The sequence below is a fragment of the Ctenopharyngodon idella genome, chromosome 4, assembly GCF_019924925.1.
Source record: "Ctenopharyngodon idella isolate HZGC_01 chromosome 4, HZGC01, whole genome shotgun sequence".
In the NCBI taxonomy this organism is placed as follows: Eukaryota; Metazoa; Chordata; class Actinopteri; order Cypriniformes; family Xenocyprididae; genus Ctenopharyngodon; species Ctenopharyngodon idella.
In genome coordinates this window covers 17518340-17537928 of record NC_067223.1, presented here as the reverse complement: position 1 = coordinate 17537928, position 19589 = coordinate 17518340, and the positions used below count along the sequence as shown (strand labels likewise).

At 42.8% G+C, this 19589-nt stretch overlaps 2 protein-coding genes across 4 annotated transcripts; both read right to left on the bottom strand.

Moving 5' to 3' along the window:
• Positions 1-542: 542 nt before the first annotated feature.
• prr5b (proline rich 5b (renal)) lies at positions 543-9591 on the bottom strand. 3 transcript variants are annotated; one of them, XM_051892292.1, is made up of 9 exons: positions 9417-9591; positions 7071-7184; positions 5413-5493; positions 5264-5312; positions 5126-5183; positions 4349-4440; positions 4021-4161; positions 3084-3222; positions 543-2601 (listed from the first exon to the last, which is right to left on the bottom strand). In XM_051892292.1, exons 2-9 carry the CDS (start codon positions 7172-7174, stop codon positions 2102-2104), a joined length of 1164 nt encoding a protein of 387 aa, XP_051748252.1. In that variant the 5' UTR covers positions 7175-7184; positions 9417-9591; the 3' UTR covers positions 543-2101. The 3 variants fall into 3 exon arrangements, with proteins under 3 accessions (XP_051748252.1, XP_051748249.1, XP_051748251.1); XM_051892289.1 differs by lacking the exon at positions 9417-9591 and adding an exon at positions 7744-8075 and having other exon boundaries at positions 7071-7196; XM_051892291.1 differs by lacking the exon at positions 9417-9591 and adding an exon at positions 7744-8070.
• Positions 9592-10819: 1228 nt separating this feature from the next.
• Positions 10820-19310, bottom strand: si:zfos-932h1.3 (zinc finger protein 135). The gene is made up of 9 exons (XM_051892277.1): positions 19150-19310; positions 18413-18615; positions 18239-18334; positions 17948-18043; positions 17751-17861; positions 17152-17281; positions 16233-16854; positions 16122-16153; positions 10820-14007 (listed from the first exon to the last, which is right to left on the bottom strand). Exons 1-9 carry the CDS (start codon positions 19184-19186, stop codon positions 12656-12658), a joined length of 2679 nt encoding a protein of 892 aa, XP_051748237.1. The 5' UTR covers positions 19187-19310; the 3' UTR covers positions 10820-12655.
• Between the last annotated feature and the right edge of the window lie 279 nt (positions 19311-19589).

Sequence of the window (19589 nt, the reverse complement as noted above, 5' to 3'; positions counted from 1 at the left end):
ACCAGGAATGTGCTGTGACCCATACTAATATACACTAAAATTAAAAATAATTATAATATAATGTATGGGGTTAGTTAACAAGTTTTTTCACCAACTTTCAACAAACCAGTTCCCTGAAACACTCCTGCTGTTTATGACTATCCATGTACATTAACATGAGCTCGGCTCATAAAAACTGCATGTATAATGAGGAATTAAATGTTTCAGATGAAGATCTACCCATAAATTAATGTTCCTCAAAGTGTCCATGTAGATCAGATGTTGGGGCTCGAAGGAGTCTAACAGAACGGCCATTGTTCCTGTTTACCCACACATCAGTCAGAAACTGAACGCCTGGTTGTGTGTCAACTAGTGCATGACTGCCTGAAATCATCTGGACTGACCTGAGCAGAATCTCAGCTGGACTCTAACGGCTCCTGAGGGCAGATCTCAGTTCAAAGAGGGACCGAAACTCCACAGCAGAAACTCCAGCCTCGGCTCTTAAACACTGATCTACATCACTCCAACATGGAGTGGCAAAAAAGGACAAACTTAGTCAAATCACCAGTAAAATATTCTTTTACTTAAAATTACAATTGCAATAAAAATAGTAATCTGCACAGTAACATCTGAAGGCAGGGTCATTCAAAACATCCACGACTGTGAACGTTTTCAAAAACTTTCATATTGTTTACAAACTGATGAAAAAAATCATGCTGCAGAATCCATGAATGAAATGAATTTTCCATTAATTTTCCAATGATTAACCCTGCAATGGTTTCTCCTAAAAAGTGTCTTGCAAAATTAAAAATATCAATTTTTAAAAAGAAAAAAGAAAAACCCTGTTAAATCTGTTCATGAGGTTCGTACCTTGTTCCATCAGAAACTCAAAAACGACAACAAAAGAATATTTATGAAAGCCAAGTGTTCAGAATGGAGAACTAGCATACTGATGCTGCGCTAGCGACATCAAAACACTAAAATTATACAAACATACGTGTAAATCACAGCTAGTGCCGAATCAATCGGTCTGGTCGCTGGCGGTGACACGTGACACGAGTGAATGCAGACACTCGTTTCATACGGGACCGCAAACAGACCGGATAAACATAATGCATCAGAATACATGTGCGTGTGATTATATCTTGCCGTGTAAATGAAGCTAATACGAGGGTGAGTAAATGATGACAGAATTTTCATTTTTGGGTGAACTAACCCTTTAATAAATCTCAACTTGACAGGGAAAAGAGGAAATCACTGCTCTCGTCTGGATAACGTCAGCAGCTTTAATGACATTCTAGGAAAAACTTCAAGCACTTTTTGCTCTCTATTGCTTTAAATTTCTGTTTTTTATTTTTGTTACTGACTGTATTCTTGTCTTTTCTGAAGTAATGTTTTATTGAACTAGTGCCATTGAATAAAATTATTTATAATTATTTAATCCCATAAATGTTGAACTTTTTGAATAGTTACAATTGTGAAAGGAGTGTGTTCATTAGTCCATTAGATCCGTGAACTTTAGAGTCTTTCATCATCTTGGAAATACAAGAGTTACTTTGTACAATTAATCCAATTTAGTGGAAAATCGTCACACAGACCGGTAAATCAGAATCAAGGAGGATGTGTTAATGTTATTGATTTGGACTAAAAATTACTGACTATAACAAACTTCCTAAAACAATTTTGATCTTTTTTTTATTATTTATTTTTACTTTTTTTGGGTGTTTTTTCCACCTTGTTACACTTGTGGTGTTCCAGGTCAAAGATGACCGGCCTACAAAAAATTGCTTATAAATTTCTCATTATGATGTGTGATCGCCAAACATTGGATTCAATCTTTTCATCAACTTGTTTTCTTTCGGTTAGCACAGGTTTTGTTTCTTTTTGGATCTGATTGATCGTGTGAGCTCATGCGCCTCAGTTCTTTGAGGTCAATAAAATTAAGTGAAAAAATTCACAACAAAACTGAGAAAATCCGGATCAAAATGACCTGAACACAACATGAGTGAGACGGCAGGACTACAGTAGTATGGTAGTCTGCTATTCTGAACACACTCGGGGTCAAGAAACAAATGCCCATAAACAAACTTTCTTCAGCGGTGTGTTGTCAGGATGTCAAGGGTCACGCCACGCTCTCGCTCTCCCGGCTGAAATCAGACGAGCTGGAACGCTGTCGGCGGAAGTCGATGAATATTCCCTCAGTGTCTGAGTCCAGAGACTCCAGGATCTGATCCACGATGGTCTCTGGACTGGAGGAGCAGCTCGGGAGGGAGGATGCGTCCCGCTCCGATCCCGCCTCCTGTCCGCCGTCGGATCCGAGCTCAGGGAATATGGGTGGAGATGGAGGAGGCGGCTGGCACTCCACCAGTCCGTCATGGCCCGGATCTTCACAGACGTCCGTCGGCGGGCTGGGCGGCGCCTCTGTGAATGCGGGCTCTTCCGCGAAGGAGGTCATCTGACATACGGAATGGCGTCGGATTCCCACGCCAGCCGCCGCAATGCTCTCGGGGTCGTATTCGGCCACAGGCGTCAGCATGGGGATGTTGTAGCTCTTCGAGCGAACCACGAGGTTCTTCGCTGGAGAGTCGCTGGAGCGCGGCCATCGCCTCAAGAGCCGCTTCTCTGAGAAGAACAAACAACTGATCCACACTCTTAAAGATACAGGGTTTTCCACAGCGATGCCATAGAAGAACCATTCTTGGTTCCACAAAGACCCTTTCAGTGATCAGTTCTTAAAGGAATTGATCACCCAAAAATGTAAATTCTGTCATCATTTACCTTCCCTCGTGTCGTTCAAACCCGTAAGACTTTCATCTTTAGAACACAAAATAAGATATTTTAAAGAATGTTGGTAACCGGACAGTTGATGGACCCCATTGACTTCCACAGTAGGAAAAAAATACTATGTAAGTCAATGGGGTCCATCAACTATCTGGTTACCAACATTCTTTAAAATATCTTATTTTGTGTGTTCAGCAGAAGAAAGAAACTCATACAGGTTTGGAACAACGTGAGGGAGAGTAAATGATGACAAAATTTTCATTTTTGGGTGAACTACCCCTTTAAGAGTGTATGTGTGCATTTAATGAGGAGAATCTGCTCACCCAGCACACACGAGGACTGCGTGATGGAGCCGTCGCTGGAGAAAAGCCCGTGTGTTCCCAGATACGGCGATACCACTTTCTGCACCAGAGACTCCAGCTTCAAGTAATCGTTCGACACACCTTTAGACTCGTGAACCCCCTGCGACACGACACACAGAACCACGTTCACATCAACTGAATCAAATGACTGAAACGACTCTCTTCATTAGGACTGATCAGAAGAATCGTCTTCAGAATGAATCTTTGAAGCATCCATTTCCCAAACATATCTCACATTTTCTCCCAGAAAACCCGTAGCTGTGATTTACCATGATAACAATCACATCTTTAAAGGCCATAAATATTCCTTGATCTCTTGGAATCAAACACACTGTAACTGAAGGTGAGCTTGTGTTTGTCCCTGACGACGAACAGCATCAGAAAACTGACCTGTTATATCAAAGGGTCAGAAAGGCTTGAACGCAAACTAAATCGTGACTACTTTTGGTGTAAAACTCCTCGACAACTGGACCGCAGAGAAAAAAGAAAAAAAATATATGATGTGACCCCTTTAAAATGCAGCAGGCAGAACGACACACAGGAAATATGACCACAAACAACATCAAACCAGAAACACACACACAGAAACACACAGAAACATCAGTCATGTGTAGATATATTTCACTCATACGGAGTCTAAAGGTCAGCAGTGATGATGCGAGCACAGAGCAAACACACATACAGACGACACTCAGTTCACACGCATGTACACTAAAGCACACACACACGTGTCATGTGACTCCTTCCTGTATGTTTAAAACTGACAGTTTCAGCTCTGCGTCAACGCAGGAAATCTATAGTCATTTCTGATAAGTTGCTGCTTGTTTACACAAGTCTCTGAAGGGTTGCTGGGAAATGGGAGCCATCTGTTCTGTAACACACACACACACACACACACCTGCAGGATGAGCAGCATCTGAATGATGGAGGGCGGCACGCGGGCGCGCGGGCGACTCAGAGCATCATCCAGCTTTGTGTTCAGAGTGATGATGTTCCTGAAATGCAGCAGAGCCAGCTGACGGACAGATGGCTCCTTCCCCTAAACACAAACACACTCTCACAAAAGTCTCCAATATCCCACAAGTTCATCCATACACACACTCACACACACTGTTCATGAGTTCATCCACACACACACACACACACACACACACACACACACACACACACACACACTCACACACACTGTTCGTGAGTTCAGTGCAAATGAATCGTTATTAAAGTACCTGTACAGGGTAGAAGATGGCCTGCAGTGTGGACAGAACATCACAGAAGAAAAAGTCCCATGTTTCTGCCAGAGAATCCAGCAGCTTCTGACCTGCACGCGCACACACACACATACACACACACATCATCATGAGGACATTCCATAACCATAATGGTTTTTATACTGAGCTAATGACATTTTTCGCCACTAACTCTAAACCTACCCATCACAGAAAAACTTTCTGCATTTTTACATTTTCAATAAAAATCACTTATTTTTTATTTTACACACACTTACTCACACACACTCACACACAACACACACAGTGTTTGAGCCCCAAATCCAAAAGATCTTAAAATATAAAATCAAGTGTCACTGACCCTTTTGACAGAGATTTGACAGGTTTGATCTGTTAAATCAACATATATAGTGTTGAAGATGAAGATGTGTTGAAGATGTTGTGTTTGTTTGTGATCAGGCAGTGGATGATGTTGCTAATTAATGTGATTCTCTTCAGGAGAACTGAGAACTGACTTCATACAGCCACTAAAAGTCACTGAATCAACAGCTGCTTCAAACACACCGAGACTTCAGACATTCAGTCAGGAGAAAAGATCCTTCAGATACAGACAGCTGATGTGATGAAGGACATTCAGAAGTGTGACAGAAGAGGACAGATACTTCTGAAGGTCATATCAGCTCAAAAAAATGTAAATCCATTAAACACGTGTTTTTAACGAAAGGAGACACACAATCACACTTGAACCCTCATGAATAAATGATTCAGACATCTTACCTTCATAAAAGCGAATTTTATCTCGAAGAATCACCATTCCCTTCGTCAGCAGCTGATTCTGTGACACAATCATAATTAAACTCAGTTCACAAAATGCTTCGTTTAGTGTGGATTATTGAAAGAGACTCATTTGATCACCTGCAGATACTCTGTGAAGAAGGAGCCCAACTCAGTCTTCAGGAGCTGCCTAGAGAGAGAGAGAGATAAAGAGACAGACAGAGGGACAAAATCGAGCACGTTATCGTCCCTCGTAAGGCGTGTAACCGTGTCTAGTGAAGGTCACTCACCTGACGCCTTCATTCAGCACGAACAGCTCATTCTCTCCCAGATCCCTCCGCTGGAACACGGAGATCACGGCATTATGGATGCTGCCACACACACACACACACACACACACACACACGTGTTAAATGTGTCCGTGATGTTTCAGGCTAGATTAACATGTAAACTGTGATGCACATTGAATGTTTGTGTGTAAAATGAAAACAGATGAAATGAAGGTGAAAGATTTTCTGCTCAGTGAAGGAGATACACTTCAAACGAAATCAAAAAACGAACTGGTGTGATGTCATTTCAAGCAAATCAGGCCAAATTAAGTTTATTTGGAGTTCATTTACAGAGTAAACTCTTCCAAACTCCCATTGGTCTGTGTCGATGACATAATAGGTGGGTGTGGCTCTGAGGCTCCGCCTTCTCTGAGGTGTGAATCTTCTCCGGTTCATTTCTTCCATTCAGGCGGTCGAGGTCAGACGCGAGTGAAAACATGAACACACTGAGAGACGCTTTATAGTTTATACTCTCCATAGGCGTAATGGTTTTTATACTGTACAAACTGTACATTCTCTCCCCCTACACTAACTCTACACCTAAACCTACCCATCACAGGAAACTGTCTGCATTTTTACATTTTTAATAAAACATTTAGTATGTTTTTAAAGCTTTTTCAAATATGAGGACTCATGAAATGTCCTCATATTTCACGTTTACGTCGTAATACCAGTGTAATACCCATGTCATCATACACATTTGTGTCCTCATAAATCATGAAAACAAGCACACTCTCACACTCTCTCTCTCACACACACACACACACACATTCACACACATATATAATCCTCCTGTGCATGAGTGAGTAAATAACAACTGTTCTTAAGAAGAATAAAATCACATTAACATCCTGCAGTGCACAGCTTGTGTGTGTAACGTCAACATGAAGCTGCCTGCACACACACACACACACACACACACACTGTATAAAAGCTCATTTGTTCTCCTCATCTTTTGAGGAGAAATTCCTACAAAACTAGTTTCCTCTGTTTGTTTGTTGTGTGAAAAGTGTGTGTGTGGCTCACATGATGTGTGTAAACAACACACACTTACACACATCAGCCCTCATTAGACTGTGTGTGTGTTTGTGTGTGTGAAGAGAATCCTCTGTTTCTTACTCTCTCTCTCTCTCTCACTCACACACACACACACACACACACACATTTGTGGCTGGTAAACAATGAGTGTTTGATATCACTGATGGTGATGCTGTGTGTGTGAGAGTGTTTGTGTGAGTGTGTGTGTGAGAGAGTGAGTGTAAATGCTGTATAAATGCTCATTTGTTCTCATCATCTTTTGAGGATAAATTCTTGTTTCTACATTCTTAGCTATAGTTTAGGTACAAATTTGTCCCCAAAAATAAGCAAAACCTCTTTTTGTGGACATTGACATTTCTAAAAATAATATATATGTCAAGTAAATATATTTTGTCCTTCATTTATACCTTGATTCTTTTAACCTAAAATTTAACCCTAAAGATACAACCAGTTTAGGGCTCTGGTGTAGATTATTCTACAGCATTATAACTAGCTGCATGTAAAATCAACAGACAACTACAGTACACTTCTATTTACATAGCCAAGAAAATGTGTGTGAGTGTGTGTGTGTGTGTGAGTACCTGATCCAGGTGGTGTTGTTTCCCGCTCGCTGCTGCTGGTTGTTTCTGTCGTCCAGCGCTGATCTCTCTGATCGACCCAAATCACTCAGACTGGGAGAACTCATCAACTTCAGCCTGTGAAGAGTCCTCATCATCACACACACACACACACACACACACACACATACACACACACACACGCACGCACAGCAGTTAGTGTGATACAGGAGAGAAAACGTGTGTGTCTCGTCTGTCTCACTTCTATTGTGTCTCTCTGTCAGCGGTTAGAGGGAGGGACTGAGTGAGACAATGTGCACGAATCAACCACTTCCCTACTGACACACACACATGCACACGCGCACACACACACACACACACACACACACACACACACTATTGCTGAAGTGAAAACACTTCAAAAAAATGAAAGTGTAAAACAGTTATACAAGTTTAGGTTTACTGTAAAGCAAATATAAACTAAATTTATTGTACAGACACGAGTGTGTGAAGATGAACTATGGTCACATGACACACATCAGATCAATCAGCATCAGATATTGACTTGATATTATCCTGTGAGCAGGAAGTGTCGTGATACGAGAGACATGAAACATGGAGATCATTGAGACAAACATCAGAGCAGAGAATGACACAAATGACCACACACACACACACACACACAGTCTGTACTCACTCTAGTAAGTGCACAGGCACATAATAATCCCACTCCATGACTAGTTCAGCTCAGCTTTCCTCAACTAACATGAGCAGCTCTAGTACTTCCTGACTGACCATCCGTCAATGGCTGGAGGACAGATCATGGAAGTGAAAGACAGGGAGGAACACACACACACACACACACACACACACACACACAGAGAGAGACACACACACAGAGTGTATAGCGAGCACACACAAATCCCCCATGCTGTAAACAGTTCAGTGTGTGTGTGTGTGTGTTCCTCTCTCACCTCAGAGTAATAAACTATTTTAATTCATATAAACTAGAGTCTCACTATAACCCTGAATGACAGATGAGTGACAGAACAGAAGCGGAACTCTGACGCCGCCTACTGGATGACGTGTGTAAGAGCACGTGTCTGTAACTCATGAGGATCTGAAGAGATGGCAGGTGAGAATCAGATCTATTTGCAAAGGGTTTTATTGAACAAAAATAAACAAAACCCAATAACGAAGGAACACAGAGATCACAGGAAACAGGATCCATCTACACAAACATTAACATCGACTGACAGGAAACACAAGAGCTATAAACACACAGGGAGTAACGAGCTTCACAAGGTAACGAGATAAGATACACCTGAGGAAGACAATGAAGGGGAAAAACTACAAACTGACTACAAAACAGCACATGGGACAGAAAACAGGAAATATAACAAAAGTCCATAGACAAACATAGAGAACATATGACACATATTAGACAAAAATCATGCTTTCATGAATCATAAATATGACAAAGAAATTATGAGAGTGAATACATATGACGAATTACGAAATAAAAATTAGAAATTGACACACCAAGTCATATTTATGATGAAAAGTTGAATTTATAAGTCATAATTATAAAATAGAAAGTCCTAATTTTAACTTTTTATTTAATAATTTCGACTTTTTAAATCTCAATTATAACTTAGTATGTCAATTTCTTATTTTATTTCAGAATTATGACTTATTTCACAATTTCAACTTTTATGTCAGAATTTCGATTTACCAATTTTTCTTTCTTATGTGGAAATGGGCTTCTATACACGTGACCCTAGAAGAGACTTGCTGAAATGCCTCTATATATATATATTATTTATATTAATGATAAACCTGATGAACTGTCCTGTGGAGATCATAACAAGTTTATGAATGAGCTGCACAGAAATTATCAAAAACATGAAGGGATCAGAGAACAAAACAGCTGCTGCACACCAATTCATCCAACATGCTGCCAAAAATATGAATTAAAACCCGAAGACAATGTGACACACACACACACACACACACAGAGAGAGAGAGAGAGAGAGAGAGAGAGAGAGAGAGAGACTTTGCACTGTGGATGTCGCAGTCTGATCTCAGACCTGTAGGTCTATTTAAGACTCCCTTCAGCTGAATTGATTTAATATTTTAGTATTTTCCATGTCCCCGGACTATGAATCCACACAGAGCGCGCGAAAGACTCATTAACAGTGAGTTTCATTCATTTCTATCACTGATTAACTCGAATCACCTGCAGCTCCAGGTGTGTCAAACTCTCAAGGACATAAAGACAAACACAATCAACACAACAAGAGTGTAAAACGCTGGAATATAATAAAAAAACACTGTAATAATTCACGTTTCAAATGTGAATAAACTCACCGTTTCTCTCCTCAGCAGCTGATGTGAGGTAAATCTCTGCGTTTCTTTACTTTAGGTTTTAGTTTGGTCGAGTTTTTTGTTTACTTCTCTTAGTGTGTTATATTCACATGACCTTAATTATTTTTATTTTTAGTTTCATTGAGCTTAATCGAGTTTCTCGATGTTTGATTCGTATCTCGAGTTTCGCGTCCGTCTTCTTTCTGCCGCGCGCGCGCACATCTGAGCGTGTGCATGAGGGAAGCGCGAGACAACCGGAACGCAACCCGCGCGTTAACGGTGTTCGTATTATTTTCAAGATATTTCATTAAAACAACCAATTTCATTTGTTTTTGTTTTTTTATCCAACTTTTTTTTTCTCAAGCATGCACATGGTTTATAAGGTAACTATAAAGGCTAAGCTAGGTTTTGTTTTGCACAAGAAAAATATTAGACTAATGTATTCCAGAAAAAAATAAAAAAAAAAACGACAAATTGGATTATTGATACATATAATGAATAGAGAAATGAAATCTCTCTAATGAGAAATGTCAATGAATGTGCAGCTTTAACAGACGAATGAAGAAGCAGATGATCATTGATGAATCTGTCAGAAACTGCAGCGGTTTCTGTTGAACACACGAGGATCTGCTGCATGTTTAACTGTAAACAGTGTGTGTGTGTGTGGGTTCAGGAGAGAGAACAGATTCATACTGTAGATACAGAAGAGATTCCTGATCTTACTGATGAACGTCTGTGAGAAACAAGAGAGACAAGAAAAAGAAACAGACAGACAACAGTGTGATGAAATCAAGGTGATTCTCCAGTCTCTCTCTCTCTCTCGCGCGCGCGCGCGCACACACACACACACACAATCTTCTGTCCGGCCTTGAAGTGTCCTGCTTCTGTTCTTCTCTCGTTTCTGACCCAAACAAAGCTGTCACAAATATTAAACATCTCTGACTTGATTCAGTCCCATCAGTAAATCGGTTCACCCTCACTAATCTGTTTCTGATTCAGAGTCATGAAGTGAGGACACAGAGAAAGAGTTTAGTATTGTTCTTCAAATCTTATTTGATTTCCTTCCTTCTCACTGACACTTTCTGCTGATGTCTGTTTCCAAAACACAACTTCTCAACTAAGGAAACCCTTAACCAACCCACAGTTTCACAGTTCTGTAACCAACCCACACTGTCTGTATCTAATGTGAGTACAAACATCTGAAGAAAACAGACTCTTTCTGACCCGGAGGATCAGAGAGAGAGAGAGAGAGAGAGAGAGAGAGAGAGAGAGAGAGAGAGAGAGAGAGAGAGAGAGAGAGAGAGAGAGAGAGAGAGAGAGAGAGAGAGAGAGAGAGAGGCAGATGCTCCCATCGTGTCTCTTCTGCATAGAGAACAAAGACAAAAGCGGTTCTCATGACGACGGACTGTGTTTTTGTGAGGCGTTTATTCATGGACCCTCTTGTCTCTCTTCTGTCCCACTTCAGCGGGTCCAGATGAAAGACCACCATCAGACACAGAACTAATTGGTCACGAAGAGAGAACAGAAGCGCCTCTCTCACACATTCACAAGCCGAGGCGGTTCTTCCTCTCAGTAAATAACCCACATATCACCGACCCACATTTACTCCTGCTGAACGCCAGACTGAGCCGAAGACACGACCTTCAGGGTTCTCTTGGGCTGATCATTAGATTTGGAAGAAGAAAGCAAAGACCTAAATGTGTTGTTCAGATTTTAATAAATCTGAAAGCAGGTTCTTGGTAAATGAAGAGTTAAACAGACAGATTTACTCCTCTTTCCTCCATCAGGAGAACACAGTCCAGAATAATTTCACATTTCATTTCCTTCCTTCCTTCCATTCTCACTTTCTGCTGGCATCTGTTTCCAAAACACTAAAGAAACTCAACGTGAGTTTGAGCCTGAGAACATAAAGCGCTGCTGTAAATAAACGAAGACATCTGATGACTTCTGATTAAATTACCTCCTAAAGTTTGTTCTTTTTTGAATAGTGACGTGATTTATACATTTCTATAGAAGCTTTTGCATTTAACTATCAATTTATACATTTTTAGTTGTGTATGTATTTATTAGATGTTTATAAGATGTTTCAGTACTTCTGATGTTTTAATATTAAGACAAAAGTCCAATAAAAAGACTTGAAATGACCTACTGAACACATGAATGTCTGAAGCCTTCAGACGCAGTCTAGAGCGCCACCTTGTGGACATTCTCACATTCGGCTTGACTGATGCTGTTTGTGATGGAAAACGTTTAATAGCTAAACTTACAAATATTGATCTGTTTGAAAGAGGGTTAGATTGAAACATCTGTTACACAGTATAAGTCCATATAACACACGTGACGTTCACTGTACTTCAGTCATCTTCGTGTTGACTGATGCTTTCACAACATCGAATAGTTTGCATGAGCGGCCAGACAACCAATGAGATGAGATTAGGGCGGGACTATCTGTTTGACGAACCAATGAGAGACGGGTTTGAGAAACCTGTTTGAAGACATGAAGCATGGCACACAATCCAGCAGCTCATCTTTCACCTGCAGCAGTTTGACATTCAAGGGTTAAAATGAAACTTGTGTCATCATTTACTCTCCCACGTCATTCAAACGCATAAGACTTTTGTTCATCGTCAGAACTCAAATGAAGATGTTTTAATGAAATCTGACAGATTTCTGTCCCTCCATTCAAACTCTGATGCTTCAAAACATTCATAAACAGATGATAAAATAAACCCATATGAATGGAGCAGAGACTCCATCACTAAACATCATAAACATTGATCCGCGAACATAAACAGAAACGTGCTTGAGCTTCCATTTACCATATTTGATGCTATATGTGTGTTTATCAGTGTTTATATGTGAATTAAAGCTTAAATTAAATCAGTTGATCATATAAAGTGATTGAGTCTCTTCAGAAGACGGGTTTATCATCTGTTTATGAATGTTTTGAAGCGTCAGAGTTTGAATGGAGGGACAGAAATCTCTCAGATTTCATTAAAACATCTTCATGTGCGTTCTGAAGATGAAAGTCTTATGCGTTTGAATGACGTGAGGGAGAGTAAATGATGACAGAACCTTACAGGAATCGTTCACCCAAAAATCAAAGTATCAGTATTTGAGTTGAGAACTAAAGATAACGAACATGTTCGTATAAAACTCTTCATCCGTAACGTTCAGTGTTGAATCAGTGCAGGCATGTCAACAGAAGTCGCTCCAATCACAGAGAAACCCAGCGATCTCCTCTACGATAAAACAACGCTCACCTCCGCGACAGTGACGGCGGCGGAGCGTTTGGGTTTGCTCTCGCCCGTGTGGATCCTGGTGTGGTTCTTGAGCTTGGCGGCGCTGGCGTAGGCTTTGGGACAGTAGCCGCAGCTATAGGGCCGCTGGTCCGAGTGACTGCGCCGGTGCCGCGCCAACTCCGAGGAGCTGCGGAACTTCCTGGGACAGACGGCGCAGCAGAAGGGCCGCTCGCCCGTGTGGATGCGCTCGTGCAGTGCCAGCTCGGTGGCGGTGAGGAAGGTGCGCTCACAGTGACCGCAGGAGAACGGCCGCTCGCCCGTGTGGATCAGGTGGTGTCTGTTGAGTGCGAAGGGCTTGGCGAACATCTTGCCGCAGTAGCTGCAGGGGTACGGCCGGGCGCCGCTGTGGGACAGCAGGTGCTCCTGCAGCGCTCGCTTGAACTTGAAGGCCTTGTGGCACTGCGGGCAGGAGTGCGGCCGGTCCTCCGCGTGCGTCTTGTCGTGCTTGATCAGCTCCCCGAGTGAGAGGAAGCGCTTGCCGCACTGCGAGCAGAGGTAGGGCCGCTCGCCCGTGTGCATGCGCTCATGCCGCCGCAGGATGGACAGCTGCGTGAAGCTCTTCCTGCAGTGAGGGCACTGGAACGGCCGCTCGCCCGTGTGCGTCACCAGGTGCTTCTGGAGGCCGGCGCGGAGGCCGAAGCGCTTCCCGCAGAGCGAGCACTGGTGCGGCCGCTCGCCCGTGTGGCTCAGCTGGTGCCTCTTGACGTCCGTGCGGCGCGTGAAGGTCTTCTCGCACTGCGGGCACTTGAACTGGTGGCGTCGGCGGTGGCTCTGCCGGTGCAGGGATCTCTGCAGCAGCGTGTCGAAGCCCTCGCCGCACTGCTGGCAGCGGTACTGCTGCGTGGCGCTGTGGCTCTTGCGGTGCTGCACGAGGGCGGGGAGGGTGGCGCTGGCCTCGCCGCAGATGGAGCAGTAGTGCGGCAGTTCGCCACCGTGGCTCTTCTTGTGGTGTGCCGTCAGCACGCGCAGGTTGGCGAAGGCGCTCTGGCAGACGCGGCAGGTGAAGCCGGCCTCGCCGTGCATCTTGCGGCAGTGTTTGGTCAAGTCCCAGGCGTGCTGGAAGGTCTTCTCGCACTGGCTGCAGTGGAAGGGCCGCTCGCCCGTGTGTGTCAGCTGGTGCCGCTGCACGTCCGACCGGCGGGTGAACTTCCTGCCGCAGGTGTCGCACGCGTGCCGAGCGCGAGGGTTGTCGGCGGCCAGCGGCTCGGTTTTGCTGGTTTTGCGTGTGCGATACGGACCAGTAGAAGGTTCCGGTCCGCTCTGAGGAGTTTCAGGTCTGCTGTCAGAGGCGTCTGCAAGAAACATCAACGAGAACTTAAGAGAGTTAATGATCACAGATCTGAACTTAAATTGTTGAAATCAGGGCCTAAAATTAACACTTGCCAAATGACAGTAAAATCGCCGTTGGCGAGTATATGAAACTCTGCCAGTCGCCAGATGGCCGGTAGCATTATGAACATGAACAAACATGAGCAGCGCTCGGGACAGTTGCCGGGCCAGCACTGCATCGTCACGAAAGTTTAAGCCCTGACAATTTTAATATTCAAGTGAAAGACGACACAAAAGGGAGCTGATTTTGTTACTTGTGCGCTGTGAGGAAAGTTTTATGCACACATCCGCCTAGAAAGACGCGTCTCAGACAGCATGCGAATACTAAACTAAACTCTTTTTCACATCTTTTTGTGCTTGGGCGGACAAATTCACACAAAATCTGGTCAAAAAAATAGCGAGTATCCCAGTAAACACAGTTGGTTACAGTGTTGTAGTCGAGACCAGCTCATTCGAGTCCCAAGTCAAGACTGAGTTCAGAAAGTTTGGAGTTCTAGACACGAGAGGTATCTAATCTTTCTGGAGAACAGACGTGATAAATGTGAGGTGACAAAAGAAAGAACTACTCTGATCTGGAGGTGAGGTGAACTGCATAGCCTCAAACCCTGCTAAGCAATTAATTAATCAATCATTTTTTACTCATAATTTGGCCTTCGTGGCTGTATTGGCATATAGTTTATTTTTTATTACAAATGTGATAAACATTTGCGCAAGTAGTATGTGTTGGGGAATTTAAAATGTAACATTTCAATTATATTCTGCTGAAATGAACGAAATGACTTGAAGATTTGTTCATTTTGCTGAACAAGATTCAAAGATCCGAGTCAGTAAAATGATCCGAACTTCCCGCTACTACCTGAGTCCTGCTGCCTTTGCACTAACGTTAGTCTCAAGTCATGTGCAGTTGCGCACAAGAAAATCACCAATCACTGGATGTTGTCACCCAAACATCAATTTACAGAAATAATAACATACAGTAATAATCATGAAATATTTTGAATGGGACTCGAGTGGACTCGGGAATGAGTCCAATTCCTAATATCCGAGTCCATGACAAGACCAAGACCATTACAATATGGTCTCGAGACCGAGTTCAAGACAGAGTCCGAGTCTGAGTCTCAAGTACTACAACACTGGTTGGTTATATCTTAAGTGAACGTATCCGTGCGTTCACTCTTGAAGTGACAGCAGCCTAATATTCCTGCCGTCTTTGTTTTTAATGTTAATTAAACAACAAACGACAAAGAAAAAAAAAATTCTCACTGCTCTTGACTGAAATATAAAAGTATTATAAAATAATATAAAAGTAACTTTTATAATTAATAAGGATGTTTAATTTAAACAGTGAACACTATGCAGTGTTATTTTACATTTGCTTACTTTATTAAATTTCTGTACCTAAAAACTACTGTCAGACTTACCTGAAAAACATGAAAAGCGCTGTTCATTTCATTTGTATCTTTGTTATATTGTATTTATTTGTGCTTTTGCTTGTAATTTGATTATTTGTTCTTATATTATTACTTGGGGCAAAAACAGTTCAATGGCCGGTACATTTTTTTAAAGTCACCAGCCATTGGCAGGTGTGGCAAAAGGTTAGTTTTAGGCCCTGGTTTACTCATGAATGCTTTGAAATACAGACTGAAGGATGGTCTCATTTTAAAGAAACACTCAATGAAAGTGTAAAGCAGTTACAGAAGTTTAGGTTTACTGTAAAGCAAATGTGCTGAATTATACGTTTTCTTTCATACAAATTATATATTTTTCAAAATAGTCTGGCCTCTAAAATTGCTATAAAACCAAAGCCGTATGTCTAACCAAGTTATGTTCCAAATTTAAAGTTGAAATCACAAAAATTGAGCCGCTAAAAGGTTTTAAGGTAGCGTTTCCATGGTTATGCAATTTCAAAACGAGGATAAATTTTGAGTGTTTAAGCTTTCGAATGATGTGATAAATTAGAGTCCTGCTAGTGTAACAGGTTCAGCAGTGTAAGGGATCATTCTAGACCTGACCTGTTGTCGTTCTTCACTGGCAGCTCATTTCAACTAGACTAATAGTAAAAGCACAACTATCTCACCTTTACAGTCTCCATGTGGTGTGACGTCACTCCTGAAACGAGACAAATATGCAAGAGCATCTGGTAAAATGTTTTTTGAGGGTTAGCGTCTCGTATCTGCGTGTCACTCACCGTTCCTCCGTGATGTTGTCCGGTTTGACCGATGCGGCTCGTTCCCGTCGACGAGGCGTTTTTACCGTGATTTGTTTCTCTGTGGACTCTGTACTTTTCCTGGGTCTTCCTCGCCCTCTCCGCGCCGGGGGTTTCTGGGTAACGTCTGATATGGACACTTGGACGTCCTGCGGTGATGTGATGTCACTTCCTGCCTCAGGACGAGCGTCAGGCCTGTCTGTCTCGTCCGTGGCGTTCAGCTGGTCGGATTCATCCACCTGTAGACTGACATCAGGCTGGTTCGTCGCAGCACTCGTGTCATCATGGGGCGTTGTTGTGGTGGTGGCGGCATCATGTGATGTGTCAGCTTGCGCTGGTGTGTCAGTGAAGAGCGCAGGATCGACAGCAGGACCCTCTTCCTCCAGCAGCTCCTCCACGCCTCCCTCCAGCTTCTCCTCGGGCTCCTCCTGACTGCTCAGTTCCACCTCGGTGTAGTCCGTGACGATGATGGTGTCGGAGGTCAGCGCGGATGGACTCAGCGGCTGGACGTGGTACAGCACCTGCTCCGAGGACAGAGCCACTCGCGCCGACGGAGGGACGGACAGAGAGGAGACGATACAGTCAGCGGAGGAGCGTGGAGCACCTGAGAGAGAACAACACAATAATGAGCTTCCGTTCCTTTAATTACATCCCTTCACGTGAACCAACCATGAAAAATGCTTTATTAATCTTAATACTCATCTCAACATTTACTGATACATTATAAAAATAAAATAATAAACTGCAGTGAACAGTAAAACGTTCTGTGCTACAAACCAGGGAGTTTATGATAATGATAAACTAAAATATGAAAACTAATAGAAGTTTGCAATCCTGGTAGATGAATTGCTCATCTTAATTAATAAAACTGGTCTGTATATGACTTTAAATGTTAGTTTGCCTTTCTGCCAGCTCTGTGTTTCTGCGCCTCCGAACAGCCCATGATGCTGTAGAAGCAGGTGCAGGTCGTTCGGGTCGGTCTGCATACACTCCTCCAGGCCAGCGGGGGCAGGATTGAGCCACGACAATGTCTGAGCGCAAACAGACAGAGAGAGAATCACCCACTGACAGAACACAAAGCTTCGGTGTATCACCAAACCGAATCACAGACAGCTTGAGCCAAATGGACCGGACGCACAACAGCGGTTCAGTTTGGGGTGGAAAGTGTTTAAAGTCCTCATGAAATCACAATGGATAATTCTTGTTTATTATGGAATCTTGCAGTATTACAGTGTGTCTCTTCTCTTCTCTGATGATGAGGGCGGGGTAACCTGTCACTCACATGAGATCCACCAATAGCAAACCACAACCATTCAATCAATTCCCCACAGACAAAATCAAGCCCCGCCCTACATTTGTTCTTGTTCCAGAAGCATTTCACTCAGATATAAACACTGACAGCCAATCAGAATCCACCGGCTTTACGAGGATATGAGGCTTGTTTAGTTATGATTACAGTTATCATATGAACATGTTCCTCAGAGTGAGTCAGAGCGGCACCTGTTTGAAGTGCGGCACAGGAAGCAGTTTCTCCAGGCCAGACAGCAGATCCCACATCAGTTCCTTCAGCGCCGTGTCAAATCCAGCGCCATATTCCAAAGGAAACACTTCCTGTGAGAGACACACAGACAGGATATATATATACACACACACACACACACGAATCATGGTGAAGGTGAACCTGGTGTGTGTCTGACCTGGAAGAAATAAGCTTTCTCAACCGGGTCTTTCAGCAGCGCCAGAACCAACGCTTTGAAATTAACAACGCAGGTTCTGAGATCAGCGTCAGGAGCCTGAACACAAAAACAAACATCATCATTACTGACGTTACTGACCTGACAGAAACTATCAGAACAAAACATGATCTGAATAACGACTCTATTGTCTGTTTAGAGCTGCTTCACGGCTGAATTCATCTCAAATCTGATGAAGTCGATTCTGTTTATTACTGTGAAGCTGCTGTGAATCGATCGAGTGTGAGTCAGTACCGGCTCTCCAGGCGCCGCGGCAGGAAGCTGTAATCGGTCCAGATGAGCCTGCATGATTCTGAGATCCGCCGGACTGCGACACAACTCCAGAACCATCTACAACACACACAACACACAGTTACACACACACAGAGTCACACACACACACACACACACACACACACAGTGACTGACCCTCGCTCTCAGGCCCAGCATCAGCTGAGATCTCCGCCTGTATCCCAGCAGCTGCGGCAGAGTCTCCGTCACCATGGAGACAAACTCCTCCAGCCTCCCATAATGCATCACGCTCTTCTGCTGCAGCACCTGCCACATGAAGGCAGACATGAGGTGCAGCGGCGGGACCAGCAGCCGCAGAGACGCCAGGGGCAGCCGGACGCCTGCGGACAAACATCTCAGTTATATTACAGTCCAACATCATCTACTGCAGTTCAAAAGACTTCAGAATACAGTCACAGAACAAACAGGGTTTCAGGTTAAAGGTTACAAAAAAGACATTGTAGAAATAATAACAGCTGAGATTTCAACACTTTTCTTGTTATTATAGGCAAACAGACACTCGTGAAGTCACGTGACTCCAGTGTAGTATGTACTGCAGGTGTTTCACTCACACACACACACACACAAACAAACAAACACACACAAACACACGCACACAAACAAACACAAACACACACACACACACACACACACACACACACACAGCGCCTGTACTGCAGGAACAGCACGCGCAGTGTTTTATTTCGAGCACATTCTGCGCTGATCAGCGCAACAATGATCCGCTTTAATGACTTCGTCAATCAAACTGCAGCCGCAGAATCAGAAACTCGCTGCTTCTTAATGTAATTAAATCATCACAACACTGAACTAAGAGATTTGGGTTTCGTAAAAACAACTCTTTGTCGTTTATTTACCTGTGTTGGTGATTTCAGCGCAGTTTTCTTCGTCCATAGGGAATGTTGTTGAAGCTTCTCTAACTGGGTTAGGCTGCGTACGTGACGTCACATCCTGTCTGAAATATTTAAAATAAAAGCGCCGCGATACGACAAAAACACTCGAGTCTTTTAAAAATCAATTGTAATAATAATAATAATAATAATAATAATAATAATATGTGAGAATAATAGATGACAATAAGAAATAATTGAAAATACTTGCTTTAATCGGGTCTCAAGTGGCTAAAATGTGTGTGTAATTATGGCAAATGTTAATTGTTTTTTATTATTTTATATATTTTCTTATTCTCTTTTTTGAATTGTGAATTAAGAATTGTGTGGGCAACAAAGTTGTTTTTAAAAGTGCTATAAATATAATAATATTTAAAAAAAAATGAAAGGAGAGAGAGAGAGAGAGA